This window comes from Scyliorhinus canicula, chromosome 12, assembly GCF_902713615.1.
Source record: "Scyliorhinus canicula chromosome 12, sScyCan1.1, whole genome shotgun sequence".
NCBI classification, from domain to species: Eukaryota; Metazoa; Chordata; class Chondrichthyes; order Carcharhiniformes; family Scyliorhinidae; genus Scyliorhinus; species Scyliorhinus canicula.
In genome coordinates this window covers 110,133,671-110,151,455 of record NC_052157.1, presented here as the reverse complement: position 1 = coordinate 110,151,455, position 17,785 = coordinate 110,133,671, and the positions used below count along the sequence as shown (strand labels likewise).

Genomic DNA, 17,785 nt, shown 5'->3' with positions numbered 1-17,785 from the left:
GGGTCTGAGCCTCTTAGCTCTGTATTAACTTGCCTGTCGGGCTGCTATCCTATTGCATACAAACATTAAGCTGAAAGATAACAATGGAGTGCAGCAATAAAGAAACTTAAAAACATAAGATATACAAACAAGTGCCCCGTCCAGAAGACAGGAGGAAAATATACATCAACCTGGCTACTTTATAAAATTATTTTATAATAATTATAAAAAATGGACAACAGGAAGTACCAAGGTGCCGGGTCTTTTGTGCCAAGGTCAGGCCCTTAAGGGGTTGGGGGGGGCGGGGGGGGGGGGGGGGGGGCTCGGCTCAAGCACCCTTGAGGCAAATGAGGTGCAGTTGGTGGGGGAGTTGGGTCCGGAGGCTGTGGTAGGGATAGAAAGATCGGGGCGCCATTTTTACTTGTGCAGGAAAATGATCTAAGTGCAGCCTCGGCGGGGCCAAAAAAACCCAGCAAAGAGCCATAAATAGTGGCATCGTTCTCAGTGCCTGCAACTTCCCACTAAACAGGTGATGGAGAGTATGGAGGCGATGCAGGTAGGGAAGACCCTGGGATGGATGGGTTCCTGGTGGAGTTTTAAGTTTGGGGGGACCTGGGGTCACTGTTGGTGAGGGCATACAACGAGGCTAGGGAGATTGGGGGGGGGGGCTCCCCTCTACACTATCACAAGGCATCCACCTCTTTGATATCGAAAAGGAAAGGGACCTGGAGCAGTGTGGGTCGTACCACCCAATATCGCTATTGAATGTAGACGCCTAGTTTCTGGCGATGGGGTTGGCTTCGACACTTAAGGGCTGGATTCCGTGGGTGATAGGTGAGGACCAAACGGTGTTCGTGTAAAGGAGACAGCTGTCGCCAAATGCGAGGAGGCTGCTCAATGTCGTTGTGGTGCCTTCGGAGAGGCAGGTGTGAAGATGGTAGTGGCGATGGACGCGGAGAAGACTTTCAACTGGGTGGGGTGGGAATATTTGTGGAAGGTACTGGGGCGGTTTGACTTGTGGACTGGGTCTGGGTGCTGTACAAGACACCGGTCACAAGTATGCAGACAAACCGGGTGAGTTCTGGATATTTCGGGCTGCATCGCAGGCAAGGCAGGAGTGCCCATTCTCTCTGTTGCTCTTTGCCTTGGCAATAGAGACTCTGGCGTCAAGCACAGGGTTTCACTGTATGCGTACAACCTGTTATGTATTTCAGACCCATTAAGTGGCATTGGGGGCATTATGGGGATTTTGGAGAACTTTGGCTGGCTCTCCGGGTACAAATTAAACATGGAAAAGAGCAAAGTGTTCCCGATAGAGGCCAGAGGGCAAGCGAGACGGTTAGGAGAGCTGCTGTTTAACCCAATGGGGATGAGTTTTAGGTACCTGGGCATTCAGGTACACCGGGTCTGATGCAGTTGCAAAGTTGAATTTGACTCGACTGATGGAGCAGATGAAGGGGGATTTCAAGAGGATGTGCTACCATTGTAGCTTGGGGGACGGGTGCAGACAATAAAGATGACGGTGCTGCCAAGGTTCCTGTTCGTATTTCTGAACCTCCCAATCTTTCTCCCGAAGTCATTCTTTAAAAAAAGGTTAACGTGCTGATCTCTGTGTTTGTTTGGGCAGTGAAGACTCTGCAGGTCAAGAGGGCTTTTTTGGAGCAGGGGAGAGGGTGGGAGGGCTGGCATTGCTGAATATAATTAACTACTCCTGAGTGGTGAACATCGCCATGGTTAGGAAATGGGTAGTGGGGGTGGGGCGGCTTCTAGTAGGGGAACGAGCTTTAGAGCATTGTTAACAGTCCCTCTGCCGTTCTCACAGGTCAGGCACCCCGTGAGCCCAGTGGTGGTGTTGGCCTCGAGGGTATGGACAGTGGAGGCAGCATTTGGGACTGGAGGATGCCTCTGTGTGGGCACCAATTTGTGACAACTATAGGTTTGTACCGGGGGTGGGGGGGCTGCATTCGGTTTTAGGGGGTGGCGGCAGGTCGGGATTCAGCGACCTGTTTCTCGGAAGCAGTTTTCACAAAATTGGAGGATTTGAAGGAGAGTATGAGCTGCCCAGGGGGAATGGTTTCAGGTACCTGCAGGCTTGGCATTTTGTGAAGAGAGGGGGCGTCTTTTCCTGGGTTGCCCCTTGGGATTGCAAGACAAGGTGCTGTCGAAGGAGGAGGTAGGAGAAGGTGTCTGATGGCTACAAGGAGCTGATGTATTGGGAGGGGGCCATGGCAGTGGATATAAAGCATAAGTGGGAGGAGTAGCTGGCAGGGGTTCGCGGACCGATGTGCTGAGGGTGAGGGTGACCCAGAGTCCAGAGGTAGCGATATTCGGAGTGTTGGAAGACCCAGGAGTCCAGGGAGTGCAAGAGGGTGATGTCTTGGCCCTTGCTTGCCTGACAGCCCAGAGACGGATCTTACTTGGATGGAGGGACTGAGCTTCCGAAAGCAGGGGTGTGGGTCAGCGGCTTGGCAGAATTCCCGAGGCTGGAAAAAGTCAAGTCCTGAGGGGGTTGGTGATGTGTTGGGTATGCTGGGTCTGCGAGGACTGCGTTTGCCATAGCAGAGAGAGAGACAGGCTTCCAACACTTGGAGAAATACAACTCTATTTTATTGAACTATGATCTGTTAAACATACTTGAACTGTGGGTTGACACTATGCTGAGTTGACTGGAGACCTGAGGCTAACCTGACCAGACTATCCTGCTAGCACATGGTGGATGTTTGTGTTGCTGCTCACGGGCTCTGGCTGTCTCAGAGGCTGAATCCCAAGAGAGCGGGAAAACTAGTGCCCTCTGGCTTTATAGTGTCTGTGTCCTGTCTGGTGATTGACTGCTGTGTTCTGTGTGTTGATTGGTCATTCAGTGTGTCAGTCAGTGTCTGTCTGTGCACCATCATATACTTGTGTGTATATTATGATAGTCGGTTGATGGGTTCGCTCGGAGGTGCAAGCGGTTTATTGACTTCTTTAAGGAGGATGCAGGAGTCAGCAAAAAAAAAAAGAGAGGGGGGGAAAAAAAGAGTGGGTATTGGTTATTTATAATGTTGTATAATTCTGCTTCAGTTTGTTTTTATGAAACTGCCCGAATAAAATATTCAAAGAAAGGAAAGAAAGTACAACAAAAATGTGCAGTTTATAGTATCTTTAATGTAGTAAAATGTCCATAAGGCACTTCACAGGATTGTTATGTAACAAAATTTGACATCAAGCAACACAAGGAGATATAGGACCGATGGTTAAATGCTTGGTCAAAGAGGTTTAAGTGGTACCTTAAATGGAGAGGGAAATCACAGTGCTTGATGTCTGAGTAGTTGAAGGCACAGTCACCAAGAGTAGAGCAATTAAATTTGGCAATGTGCAAGAGGGCAGATTTGGAGGAGCAAAGATGAGTTGTAGGGCTGGAGGAGATTGCAGAGATATGGAGGGAAGAGGCCATGGAAGGATTTGAAAACAAGAAGAGAATTTTGAGGCTGAAGTATGGCTCAACTGGGAGCTAATGTAGGTCAGCAAGGACAGGGCAAAATGAGATTTACTGTCAGTTCAGCAGTGTTTCAGAGTAGGTCAAATTTATGGAGGGTGAAAGATGGGAGTTTGGCCACAAATACTTTGGAATAATCAAGTCTAGAAGTAACAAAGTAAGGATATGTCAAGGAGTTTGAATACGACAGTCTCGGTGATGGAGCGGATCTGCGCGATCAAATTTGGAATTGAGTTGTAAAAAAATAAATCTGGTCGAGTTTCAGATAGTTGTCATGGACAGGAACTAAACTAGAAAGCTACATTATTTTTGTGGAGTTCTCTGCAAGACGTCAATGAGTTCCCACAAAATACTGTCCAGGCATTTTTGTTTAAACACTTACTGTGGCTGGAGTGTTTTGTAGTCTGGGATTTCCACCTTTTTCTTTCTGAAGACAAACCAATAAATTGCAAACCCAGCAATAAGGGTGAATAGAAAGATGTCCAGCGTACTAAAGAATGATTCTTCCACCACCACAGAAGACCCGGCAGCACTGTCTGCTGTTGATGCAGACTCCACTTCAGAAGAATCCATGATTGAAGCTGCCAAAACAAGAAAAAAAGTCACTTTTGGGAAAAGCAGATTTCTGCTTTTAAATTTTTCCCAACAAACTTCCTTTTCCAAAACGGTCTTCATTGGCAAAAGACTTGTGCCACATAACACTAGAAAAGACAAAATCTGGATGTCTCATTCAGTGAGATATGGGGGCAGGGGAAGGATTGAATACAATACCTTCCATCTGTCAGGGAGACCAAAAACTAGGAATTATTAATACAAGATAAATATGGAATTCAGGAGAATATTCTTCACCCAAACAGTGGTTAAATTGTGGAACCTGCTAGACGAGTAGTGGCCCAGGCGGACAGGACAGAAGGGGCTGCTGGATAAGCATGAGGAAGAAAGGAGCAGAAGGAAATGTTGTCTTTCATCACTATATTTGATTTTTAGAATTGAAGAGGTGAAAATATAAGGATTATATTGATACCAAACCAGAGGTCAACGAGTCTTAGACTCCTGCTGCGGGGTTGGCAGAGTTGGGCAATGAACCCATGTCACAATTAATAACAGGTTTATTCATAAACAGCTTGGCAGTGTCATTAGGGAATTGGCCTTTCACTTAAACTCAAAGCCATTACAAAAAAGCTCAACCTTGAATAACTGTTTCCAGGGCGGCGCGGGGGCAGAGGGGTTAGCACTGCTGCCTCACGGCGCTGAGGGCCCGGGTTTGATTCTGGCCCCGGGTGACCGTGTGGAATTTGCACACTCTCCCCGTGCCTGCATGGGTATCACCCCCAAAACCCCAAAGATGTGCGAGATGGTGGCAAGGTTTTATTTTTAATGCCTTCAGTACAAGGACAAAATTTAGACACCGCATTTTGTCATGAAAAGGCAAAACAATACCACTTGTATAATGCTGTCAAATCTTGAATGCCAAGGACACTGGTTTGGAAACAGTTTTGCACTTTTATATCAGAGGTTGCAGCATATTTGGAGTAATGCAGTGCATTGGCAAGCAGGACAGGGTCTTCCATTCATATCAAACCTTTCATAATTTCAGTACAGCCCAAAGTGCTTCACAGTCAACAGAGTATTTTTGTTGACTGAACTGTAAGAAGCATGACAATAGTTTCTGCACAGCATTTTTCTTTCTTTTTTTTACAAACAGCAATATGACCATGATGCAGATCACTGGATGAGTGATCGCAGTTGAGAGATAAACATTGCCCAGGACAAGGAACTAGAATTCCCCTTATGGATCTTTCACGTCTACCTGAAAAAGCAGACGGGGCCTCGCTTGAACGCCTCATCTGAATGGTCACACCTCTGACAGTGCAGCTCTCTCCCTCGCTGGAGTGCAAGCCTAGATTATGTACTTCAACTCTGGAGTGGGGTTTGATCAGAGTGAGCGAACCTACTGAGACACAGCTGACAGGCTGTGAAATAAAACTCTGATCTGCGGAGATATCTAGCTTAAAAAGAGCGGCAATTCTATAAAAACTATTAACAGCAGCTCAACTGGAGTATGGTCTGTAGTGAACCATTGCGAGATTGTGATATTGGGATTACTTTACATATAGTTATCAACATACCTCAGCTCGTCAGTTATCTGGGGCTGGTATGTAAAATCAGAAGGGCCAGGCATGGACAACGCATGCACGTAATGTTTCTTACACTGATCACCCGGGGAGCTTTCAAACAGAAATGTTGTGTCTGCAGTGTAGTTTGTCTGCTTTGTTCTTTGCAGCAATCCCTCCTGCTTCCACAAAAATAAGCCATCGTCCTTCAGGGTAGCAAGGCTGCAACTGCTGCTGACGTAACTCGGTATTGAGTAACAGAAGGCAGAATTCAACCTCCACTTGTTTGCCCTCTTCTGCCTTTCTTCAAGAATATAACGCTGAGTCATTGCCTGATAAGCAGTTTTACTGCACTAACAGAAACCAAATTCAGCTGTCCATAGTATTCAGATCTCAGATTTGGATGCATGCCCACGAAGTCTGAACATTAACCTGTAGGTGCAGATTAATTCAACAATTCTATTTAATTGTTATGGGACACTGTCTGGAAATATTGAACAGTTGTCTTTCCGCTCCCCTCCCTAGTGGGACTTGTGTCACGGTGAGCTAAAGGAAACTCAAATAGCTTCATCACAGAGAAGGTCAAATTCAACGTTAATAAATCAAACAAGAGTATCTACTCCACAAGAACTGAACAGAGGCAATGATCCAACTCTTAAGGACATAAAAAATGTAATCGTTACACACTATTTAAATACATTCTAAGACACACAAGGACAGAGGGGGTACACATCCATAAGCAATGCCAGATACCTTGTTTACATTCACCAAGAATAGTCTGAAATTGGAGAACTGAAACAGCTGACACAAAATTTGAGAAAATAGGAACAGAATTCAGCTCCCGAGCCTGTTCTTCCATTCTATTAGATCACGGCTGATTATAATCTCAATTCCAATCACATTTAGATGGGCAAAATCCACAACTGTAATGGTCCTTTTGCTATTAATAGTTCAAGTGGACACAGGCAATTTTACACACTCATTGAAATGCCAGTGACAGCATTTAAGTTATTGGTCATTAAAAACTAATTTGCTCACAAGATTCATTAACGGAGACCACATACACCAAAAATATAATCCAGAATGATTCAACAGCATTTTTCCTCAGATCTAAACTTCTATGTCTCTATACCACCGGGGACAATGATTTTGTTGATAAAAGATTCACTATGCCTCGTGCCGTTTTATTTCTTTGGCACCACATCTCCTTTCTCATTTCCATTTGGAAGAAACAATTCATGCTTTGGTCAAGTATCGTAGATGTAAAAGGCCTTTTGAATATCTTAGTGAGTGCCCAACATTCACGCTCGGGATGGTAGTCTAGTGGTTATGAGTCGCTGGATTGCTAGTCCAATACCACACAAAATGGCACACCACAAAATTAAGTCTATTGGCAGTGGCAGTAACCATAGGAAGCAGGTTGAAGATAATTGACAAATGAAAGAGTAGTGAGAAGAATTTTTAAAAAATATATACTAACGTAGCGAGTTATGATGATCTGGAATTTTGAATTCCTCTCTGGACACAGGGGAGGTGCCAGAGGATTGGAGGACGGCTAACGTGGTTCCACTTTTCAAGAAGAGTGGCAGAGATAAACTAGGAAATTACAGACCAGTGAGTCTCACATCAGTGGTATGGAAACTATTGGAGAAAATTCTAAAGACAGAATTAATCTCCACTCTAAAAGGCAAGGTTTGATCAGGACAGTCAGCATGGCTTTGTCAATGGGGGAGGGGGGGGGGGGGCATGCCTAATAAATCTGATTGAATTTTTTGATGAGGTGATCAGGTGTGTAGATGAGGGTCGTGCAGTTGATGTAGTTCATATGGATTTCAGAAAAGCCTTTGGCAAGGTCCCACATGGGAGACTGATGAAGGGACATGGGATCCAAGGTAACTTGGCAAACTGGATCAGAATTTGGCTTAGTGGCAGAGGGCTGGTGTCCAGCGGAGTACCACAGGGATCACTGCTAGGTCCCTTATTGTTCGGGATATACGGAAACGATATAGATGAGAATGTGGGGAGCTCGCGGGGATGACACAAAAATTGGCAGGGTGGTTAATAGTGAGGATGAAAGTCTTAGGTCGCAGAGAGCTAGACAGGTTGGTCAGCACTTTGGAAGGAGTTAACATGACAAGGGAGTACTCAATGAATAGCAGGACCCACGGAATCACAGAGAAACAGAGGGATCTTGGGGTGCTTGTCTACAGATCCCTGAAGACGGTAGGACAAGTTTATAGGGTAGTTAAGGCATATGGGACACTCGTCTTTACCAGTCATGGCATAGATTATAAGAGCAGGGAGGTTATGTTGGAGCCATACAAGACTTTGGTTAGGCCACAGCTGGAGTACCATTTGCAGTTCAGGTCGCCTCACTTTAGGAAGTATGTGATTGCACTGGAGACGATGCGCATGAGATTCACTAGCACATTCCCTGGGATGAAGCATTTGAGTTATGAAGAGAGGCTCGGGTTGTTTTCGTTAGAGTAGAGGAGGCTGAGAGGGGCCTGATTGAGATTAGGAGGGGTGTGGATAAGGTAGATAGAAAGAAACTGTTTCCCTTAGTTGAAGGGTCAATAACGAGGAGGCATAATTTTAAGGTGAGGGGCTGGAAGTTGAGGGGATTTGAGAAAACATTTCACCCAGAGGTTGATGGGAGTTTGGAATGCACTGCCTGGAAGAGTAGTAGAGACGGGAAACCTCACACCCTTTAAAAAGTAAGTGGATCAGCACTTGAAATGTCATAACATTCAAGGCTATGGACCAGGTGCTGGAAAGTGGGATTAGTGCAAGTTTTGTCAGGGTAGGTTTGACGGGCTGAAGGGCCTATTCTGCACAATATGACTGACTATCCAAATGGGCAGTAGAACATAGTAACTCACAAAAGGGATCTTGATATGTACTTGAAAGAGAAATATCTGTAGGGGCATCATGAAAGAGCAAAGAGTGGGGCTAACTGCATGGTTCTTTCAAAGTACTGGCACATACATAATGGGCCAAATGGCCTCCTTCTTTGCTATATCAAACGGTTCATCTGGAAATCTGGTAAATTTATGGGCTGGCACCAGAAAAACAGCTAGGAATACTGCTGTACTGCTGCAAATAACCAACTGGCTCACCAACATCCTTGGTCTTGTCTACTTGTGACTCCAATCCCATAGTACATGATTAATTCTTAATACCTTCAGGGCAACTAAGGATGGGCAACAAATACTTTATTTTGTGAGTGTCTCTACATCCCAAGAACAAATAATGAACATCAAATGGCCTTGATGATTGCAGCTGTCCTATTTTAAGGGACTTGCAAGAACTGGTCAACTATTATAATGACCACTGGATTATGTTGAAAAGTAGATATAAATAAAACAATTATAACCCCATGTTATAATCTGTTCTGTGCTGTACTGTTCTATGTTCTAATGGTACTAAATCCCAGAACCAAGTTAGTAGTCACACTATTTGTGTTATATAAATTTAGTGTACCCAATTATTTTTTATCCAATTAAAGGGCAGTCTAGTGTGGCCAATCGACCTAACCTGCCCCTTTTTTTGGTTGTGGGGGTGAAACCCACGCAGACACGGGGAGAATGTGAAAACTCCACACAGACAGCGACCCGGGGCCGGGATTCGTACCCGGGTCCTCAGCGCCGTAGGCAGCAATGCTAACCACTGGGCCACCTTGCTGCCCCGAGCAGTCATATTAAATTAACTTGCCAAGTTGGTGAACTTGCCAAGATTTTTTTTAAATACCAACAGCCAGGATGATATTTCTTCATCTGGACAAGGCTGGTCTAGTAGAAAAGTGGTAGGAGCTCGTGTTGGTAGGCCTGAAAGTTGGCTAAAGCACCATGGCTATTATACCTTCAACACAAGAAGAAAAACAATTCCACGTCATTTATTTATCTGCTGTTTTATGCAAGTTTATTGTGTAAATTAGTTTTGGCTTTTTCTGCATTATAACAGTAGCTGCACTTCAGAAATGTGCTCCACTTGTTGCAAGATGCATTTGGGCATCCCAATGCCATAAGAGGTGCTATATATTCCTATCCAGGCAATGCAAGCTGTATGTTTAAATGCTATATATTCCTATCCAGGCAATGCAAGCTGTATGTTTAAATGCTATATATTCCTATCCAGGCAATGCAAGCTGTATGTTTAAATGCTATATATTCCTATCCAGGCAATGCAAGCTGTGTGTTTAAATGCTATATATTCCTATACAGGCAATGCAAGCTGTATGTTTAAATGCTATATATTCCTATACAGGCAATGCAAGCTGTATGTTTAAATGCTATATATTCCTATACAGGCAATGCAAGCTGTATGTTTAAATGCTATTCCTATACAGGCAATGCAAGCTGTATGTTTAAAGCGGTTGACCAGTTGTTAGCCCGAATAGTTCCACATTCGACAGGCTTTAATAATTACACTTCAAAATGATTCTGGGCTAAATGTAGTTCAAAATATCACATGCAAGTTATTCATCATTTCCCAATTCGAACTACACCAGCAATTTCAACACACGCCGGCGTGTTACTATGACACAGCACTTCATGTAGACTTTAGTCACCCAAATTCCTTTTACACAAGATTAGAAAATGAACTGATTGCAGTATTTTATATTCCACCTCGTCAAGATCTAATCTGCAGAAGTAATGATAATGAGCCTTGATTTCCCTTTTATTTTAAAGATTTCTCTTTAGAAAAGGGAAAAAGTGAACCAGTTGCACAATCACTCTCTAGGCACATGCTGCATGACGAAGGAATTTAGACACACGTTATCACAAGATACTAAACAAATTTGGCACATGCAATCTTGGTGAATTTTTTTTTTTTTTAAATGAGCGGGAGGGTACATTTTTCCATGGTTAAAATCTTTGCTCTCAGTGAAATATCTTTGGAAGGGAAAGGAATCTAGCGTAACCTAACCCAATTAGAGTTATATAGTACATTTACCATTTAATAATAGTCTTTATTGTCACAAGTATGCTTACATTAACACTGCAATGAAGTTACTGTGAAAAGCCCGTGTTCGCCCCATTCCGGCGCCTGTTCGGGCACACAGAGGGAGAATTCAGAATGTCCAATTCATCTAACAGCACGTCTTTCGGGACTTGTGGGAGGAAACCGGAGCACCCGGAGGAAACCCACGCAGGCACAGGGAGAATGTACAGACTCCGCACAGACAGTGACAAGCCGGAAATCGAACCTGGGACCCTGGTGCTGTGAAGGAACAGTGCTAACCACTGTGCTACCGTGCACCCGCTATTTTAGATAGATCCAGGGTGCTTTTCAAACAGGCATGGAGAAAATGTGATGGGTCAAGAAGGGAACGATTAAGAAGGGTGACCATAATCTTGGTCAAAAGGAGACAATTTAAAGAAAATAAAGACTTTATAAATTGAGGCAAGGCAACAGGGTTTTTTTTAGGGCGTGGAAGGAATTTGTCAAAAATATTCTTTATATAAAGTGCTGTATTTAAATGAGAAAGCTTGATGTTGACACAGGTGAAGCTGATAAAGCCCTAAAATCTACTCATTTAGTAAATGGCAGGTAGTAAATGGCAGGCTTTTGACATTGGAAGGGAGGGCACAAAATACAATTCGACAAGATGAATGTCAAAAGAATACTTTCCCAAACTATTTGATTTTTTATGGAATAATCATCCCACCATTGAATTGCATTGAATAGGGGCTGGTTTAGCTCACTCGGCTAAATCGCTGGCTTTTAAAGCAGACCAAGCAGGCCAGCAGCACGGATCGGTTCCCGTACCAGCCTCCCCGGACAGGCGCCGGAATGTGGCGACTAAGGGCTTTTCACAGTAACTACATTGAAGCCTACTCGTGACAATAAGCGATTTTCATTTTTCATTTCATATACTAAACAAAAATCTGAGAATCTCACGTAATTAACAACAGAGTTTGGTTCAGTAATTGTAAAAGAGTGATAGTGATTGTAAGTAATACTTCCTTGCACCATGAGGTGCCTTGAGCAGTACAAGCCATCCAAGGACTAATCAGGATTTGGTTATCTGGCAAAATAAAGCCTGAGAATAACACAAAGTACTCACAACTGAGTCAGGAGACTGGCTTCCCTTGCTGGGTTCTCAACTTTAACATCCCCCCCCCCCCCCCCCCCCACTGTATTTTGGCAGGAAGGCAGAAGTTGATCGAAGACAGAAGTGCACAATTTACTGGAGGACAGCGAATACTTGTTTGGACAAGGAGGTTTGCAAATCCAGTTAATTTGCTCAGATGTTTAATATTCATTTGTGAAGCATTTTAACTGCTAATTTTATCGAGTAGGAAGTACTTGTCGACATAGATATCTGTCCGAGACACCCAGCTGTCATGAAATACTACATATTCGAATACATTGCAAGACGAAGACTATTCACTGGAAGAAAAACTCAAGCTGCCGGTGTTTAACTATTGTTAGTGGCAAGATTTATGGTCCCAAAATCAGCCATGTACCCAAAGGGCCAATGGAACAAACCTGATGAAGGGACAATTCATGTCCATCTCACAGGTCACCCAGTAACTGAAAGGTACCCATCAGAAATCATTTGGGAGAGGTGGTCTTACAACAAAGAGAATGGTAATTAATTACAGATTTTTAAAAAGCTGCGGCAAAGCCCCATTAAAGATTTACAACTTTGGGATGCGTGGAGTGTTTCTGTGTCGAGTGTGCCACCATAACGTCACATAAGCACAGGAATAAAAACACAGCTGCCATTCAAATCAGAAAGGAAATGTTAGATTATTAAGTATTGTAAAAACATGACGTATGTGTCTTTTATCCTCTTTCCCATCTTCCTATACCATCTTTTCTCTGGTCCACATGCTCCTCCTTTTCATTTCTTTGCGGCTACATTCTCTTCCTATTTTGTATTGATTTATAGTACGAGTAAAAGTCCTCTTCTAATCAAGGTGGCTTCGATTCTTGATAGTGGCTGGGGTTCCATTGTATAATGGTGAGCACTCTGTATATAGCGATCAGAGTTAAAGGGCGGGATTCTCCGACCCCCCCCCCAGGTCGGAGAACCGCCCCCGCTGGCTTACATGGCCCACCGATCTGCAGGCAGGCTTGTTCCATGGGGGCACTCCATTCTTCTGCGCCGGTCCCTGTAGAGCTCTGCCATGGCCGGCGCGGAGAAGAGAACCCCCCCTTTGGCGCATGTGCCAAAATACGGCGCCCGGTCTGCCATGCCAGTGGTTCTGGATATGCGCGAGATCACGCCGGCCCTTCAACGCATGCGCAAACTCGCGCAGTCCCTTCGGCGCCAGCTGGAGCGGCGCCGACCCATCCGGTGTCCACCTAGCTGTTGACGCCGGAGGGTTGGCACCTGTTCTCCTGCCGGCTTGGGGACTTAGTCCCCCAGAAGGGAGAATCCTGCTGAAAATCTCAGTAGAATCTTTCAATTCATGGGCGGCACGGTAGCACAGTGGTGCACTGTTGCTTCACAGCAGCAGGGTCCAGGGTTCAATTCCCGCTTGGGTCACTGTCTCTGCGGAGTCTGCACGTTCTCCCGGTGTCTGCGTGGGTTTCCTCCAGGTGCTAGGGTTTCTTCCCACAAGTCCCAAAGATGTGCTGTTAGGTGAATTGGATATTCTGAATTTTCCCCTCAGTGTACTCGAACAGGTGCTGGAATGTGGCGACTAGGGCCTTTTCACAGTAACTTCAATGCAGTGCGAATGTAAGCCTACTTGTGACAATAATAAAGATTATAGTGGACTTTCACTTGTGCTGTAGATTCGAAGAAACAGCAAAAACACAAAGTTGGTTTGATCAGCAGAATACAAATGTAGGTTTGTATTGCATCTAAACTCGTAGTTGGCCATCAGAATAAGGAACTCTATTATAAAGAACACCATAAAAAATTGCATTACAAACATTTTTCCTGAAAAACATCCCAAATAGCAAAATATCAATGAATTAGTTTTGAAGCATGGTGACTTATTTTTATTCAGACTGGTTACACAGAATTTGAAGAAATGGATTTGACCCAAAGGGTTAGCCGATCTCCGCTTTGAATGTGGTAGGGCTCTGAAAATGAAAATGAAAAAATGAAAATCGCTTTATTGTCACGAGTAGGCTTCAATGAAGTTACTGTGAAAAGCCCCTAGTCGCCACATTCCGGCGCCTGTTCGGGGAGGCCGGTACGGGAATTGAACCGTGCTGCTGGCCTGCCTTGGTCTGCTTTAAAAGCCAGCGATTTAGCTGAGTGAGCTAAACCAGCCCCTCATGATAATGTCACTAAGCTGTGATGGAAAATGTATTTGATGGTCCCGTTCTTGCCTGCAGTGATATGATCTTTGGAGTTATGTGCATATGTGGGTGAAAAACACAAGGCTGGGCTCCACTGTAACGCTTTTCTTCCTCTCTTCCAACTAGCCCAACCCGACATACAAAAGATCTGCCGACATTCTTGGTCAATATTCCTACTCGAAGAATAGCAATTGTTCGGGTTGGGCTGCCACTGCCTGCTGAAAACCACTGGCACATGGAAAGGGCGTCCACCAACCTATCCAGTAACCCTGCACATTGATCATTGCCAATTCACCGACCCTGAATTGTGGTTAGCACTGCTGCCTCACGGCACTGAGGGCCCGGGTCTGATCCCGGCCCCGGGTCACTGTCCGAGCGGAGTTTGCACATTCTCCCAGTGCCTGCATGGGTCTCACTCCCACAACCCAAAGATGTGCAGGGTAGGTGGATTGATTATGCGAAATTGCCTCTTAATTGGAAACAAATATATATTTTTTAATAAACTCACGTTTCTCAACAAGATTACAAACCTCCAAAGTTATGGCGGCGGAGAGGAATTATCCCAAAGCATCTGTCCATGAGGAGAGTGTTACTCAGTGCAAAGTTAAGCCTCAGAGCTGAAAGCTTCATCCCTACTCTGGCCTACTTTAACCAACATTCAGGGTGTCACAGAGCCTTCAATGCTTCTGGGGATGAGGGGGATTTTGAAAAAAAAAATTAGCAAGGGAGCTAAGTCTCAAGAACACAGGCACAGGATTGGACTCATATGTGGCCCAACAGTGAATTAGCTCATCAGTACGCGCAATTTGGGTATGCAATTTACGAATGACACTTGGGTTACCCATGAAACTGGTGAGGAATCAATGCTTTTTCACGGTGGAAAGGAAGAAAAAAAAATTAAGTCTACAAAGTCGGAAATCCCTTCATTGGGAATGAAATGCACCCTCAACCAGCAATTTAATCTACCCCTCGAGGAACACCATAAAAAACATAGACCAACATCCAACATAGTTTGTGTAGCAAGTTCCCAGCACTGCGAGATTGTACTTACCGTGCAAGGAGTTTTAGTTATAATCACAAACACAAACTTGGCAAACTACATGCCACATTATAAATATTGCAAAACTTTATTTTACTATGCAATTGATAACTGAAATCTAGCTTGTTTATCCACCAGCCCTGCCCATCCACCCACTGATTTAGAAACCTTGCATAACCAACTCAGCGGTAAGTGTTACAGGGCGGGAATTTCCGGTCACCGGGCTTCGGCTGCTCCCGCCCAATCGGACATTCCTGCCAGAGGTCAACAGACCTTTGTATGGTCCCCATCCCATGTGTGGCAATTTTAAGGCGGGCAAGGCCGAAAAATCCAGCCTAGTCATCTCACAATCAACAGCCGCTCTGCTAGTTCCAAAATGCAGGAATTTGCACAAGATAATATGAACAGCCTATAATGAAATACACAGGCGGTAACTAATCCATAGGTCCAGAAGAGAAACAAATTCTGTACAGGCACGAAGGTGTCATTATGTACTTTGCCATCACCGATCTATATGTAATTTTTAGTCCACTCTCGGGCCTTCGTTTCCCTCATCCTAGTCTGGGGTGTGACATCAATCATCTCAGTTCCAGGATATCACTGCAGGGAGCTCCTCAAGGTGCTGTCTTAGGCCCTATTATTTATGCTGATGTGAAATGTAAACACGGTGAGTCTTATGAACTTTAACATAAATTAAATGGTGCTAATGGATATCCAATCATGTGTGTTAACTCTAGCCCTAGCGCCCACAGTACAACGACAGCCTCAAAATCAAAAAACATCTTGGTCTGGAGTCAAATGGTCCTCGCAGAAGCCAAACCGGACATTGTTGAACAGGTCATGAGCAAGTGTGATTAAATAACACTGTCAGCAACACCATCATCACTTTGCTGATGGTCAAGAATGGACTGATAAGCGGCAGTTAGCTGGATTGGATTTGTTCTGATATTTATGCACAGAACACACTTGAGTAATTTCCCATTTTGGCAGCGTCATCAATCTACTTGGAACAGCTTGACTAGAAGCTCAGATGCTTTAGGAGTGCACGTCTTTCGAACTGCAGCCAGGGTGTTGTCGGGGCTTACAGCCTTTGCTGTACTCAGTTATCTCAGCTATTTTCGATATTGCATGAATCAAATTGGTTTTAGTCTAACCTGTGATGGTGGGGACCTCTGGACGAGGCAGAGATGCATAAAACACTCAGTAATTCTAGTTTAAGATGGTTGGAAAGCCATTATCTGGTCTTTTGCTCTCACACGCTGGGCTCGGTGAGGAGGATGGTGATGCTCATGGAGCCTCCTCCTGTTTGTTGTTGAAGCATCCACCAGAATTCCTGCCTGAATGTAGCAGAACTGAGAGTTTTGGTCTGAACCATTGCTTGTGGGATCACTTAGCTCTGTCCATTGCATGGTGTTTCCACTGCTTAGTAAGCCTGTGGTGCTATCACTTCATAGCACCAATTATTAGGGACACTTGGTGCTGCCTCTGGCTTGCCGTTCTTTGCTTATTGTATCACAGTTGGTCCCCAGCTTGATTGGCAAGGCTAGAAGGAGGGACATGCTGAGCCATGAGGTTAAAAATCATTGTGGAGTACAAGTCTGCTGCTGCTGGACCCACGGAACCTCAAGGATGCCAGTTCTGAACTTCTAGATCTGTTCCAAATCCCTCTTATTTAGCATTGTGATAGTCGACATACTCTCTAAGCTATGTGGTGTGTTGCCATGCAGCGAGCCAGAACTTACTGGGCTGCGGACAAACAAGCCATGCACAAAATGTGGTCCCTTTAAGGCAATCTTAAAAGGAATTACACAGTGCAGCAAATGGGCTATGTACAAAAAAGGAAAATACTGTATAGCGATATTGGTAACAAAGCCTGACAAGAGAGGATCTTCTCAGTGTGAAGATGGGACTTTGTACCACCAAGGACAGTGCAGTGGTCATTCCTACCAATATTGTCATGGACTGATATAGCTGCGACAGACAAATTGACAGGGACAAGGTCAAGCATGTTTCCCCTTCTGCCAGTTGTCCCACCGCATGCTGCCATTGCGGCCGCGAACCTTGCATCTTTCATGGGACGATCGAAACTCTGGAAGTGGGGGGGACTGCAAGATCAGTTCTGTGTTATGTTAACAAAGGAAGACAAAGTCAAACGGGCTTCCTTCTAGAATTCTATAGAGCAAAAGAGATGAACATATTTTGCTCCATCAGCCCCACCACTTCACCCTCTTCCCACAGCACCTTGCCAGGCAATCACAGAAGGTGTACCATCTGCTCTTTTACCTCCTCACCATTGAAGGCCTAAACACACTTTTCAAGCGAGGCAGCGCTTCACGTGCACCTCTTTCGATCTGGTCTATTGCATTTGCTGCTCCCAATGCGGTCTACTCGAGAGACTAAGTACACACTGGGTGACCGCTTTGTAGAACACCTTCAGTCCGTTCACAAGCAGGACATAGACCATCCTGCTGCCTGCCATTTCAACTCACCATTCTGCTCTCACACCCATGCCCTCGTGCCCTTGGCTGCTGCAGTCTTCCAGTCAAGCCCAGCCCAAACTGGAGGAACAGCACCTCGTCTTCCAATTACGCAAGTTACAGCCTTGTGGACAACATGGAGTTCAACAACTTCAGACCATGAACTATCTCCGCCATCTTCACCCCATTTTTATTTCTATCAATTTATTTTCATTTCTTCCATTGATCTGTCTTTCACTCACCATTGTTACCCCTCCCCAGTTGGGCCATTTGTTCCTGTTTGCCCTTTGACACACTGCTCACCTTTGTTCTGCCATTCACACATCCAAATCTCTACATGTGCCACTATCAGCACCCTTTTTAGCCGTAATAATCCCATTTATATTCCATTTGTCTTTCTGCCCATGACATCTTTGTCAATCTCCACCCATTG

The 17,785-nt window shown here is 44.7% G+C and overlaps 1 protein-coding gene across 1 annotated transcript in view; it reads right to left on the bottom strand.

Annotated features, from left to right (window-relative positions):
• The window catches only part of LOC119974657 (NADPH--cytochrome P450 reductase-like), a 111,877-nt gene that overhangs the window by 78,085 nt on the left and 16,007 nt on the right, over nucleotides 1-17,785 (bottom strand). Inside the window, exon 2 of the mRNA XM_038813731.1 lies at nucleotides 3,837-4,035. Coding sequence (XP_038669659.1) covers nucleotides 3,837-4,027 — 191 coding nt within the window. The 5' untranslated portion in view covers nucleotides 4,028-4,035. The remainder of the gene's footprint in view (nucleotides 1-3,836; nucleotides 4,036-17,785) is intronic.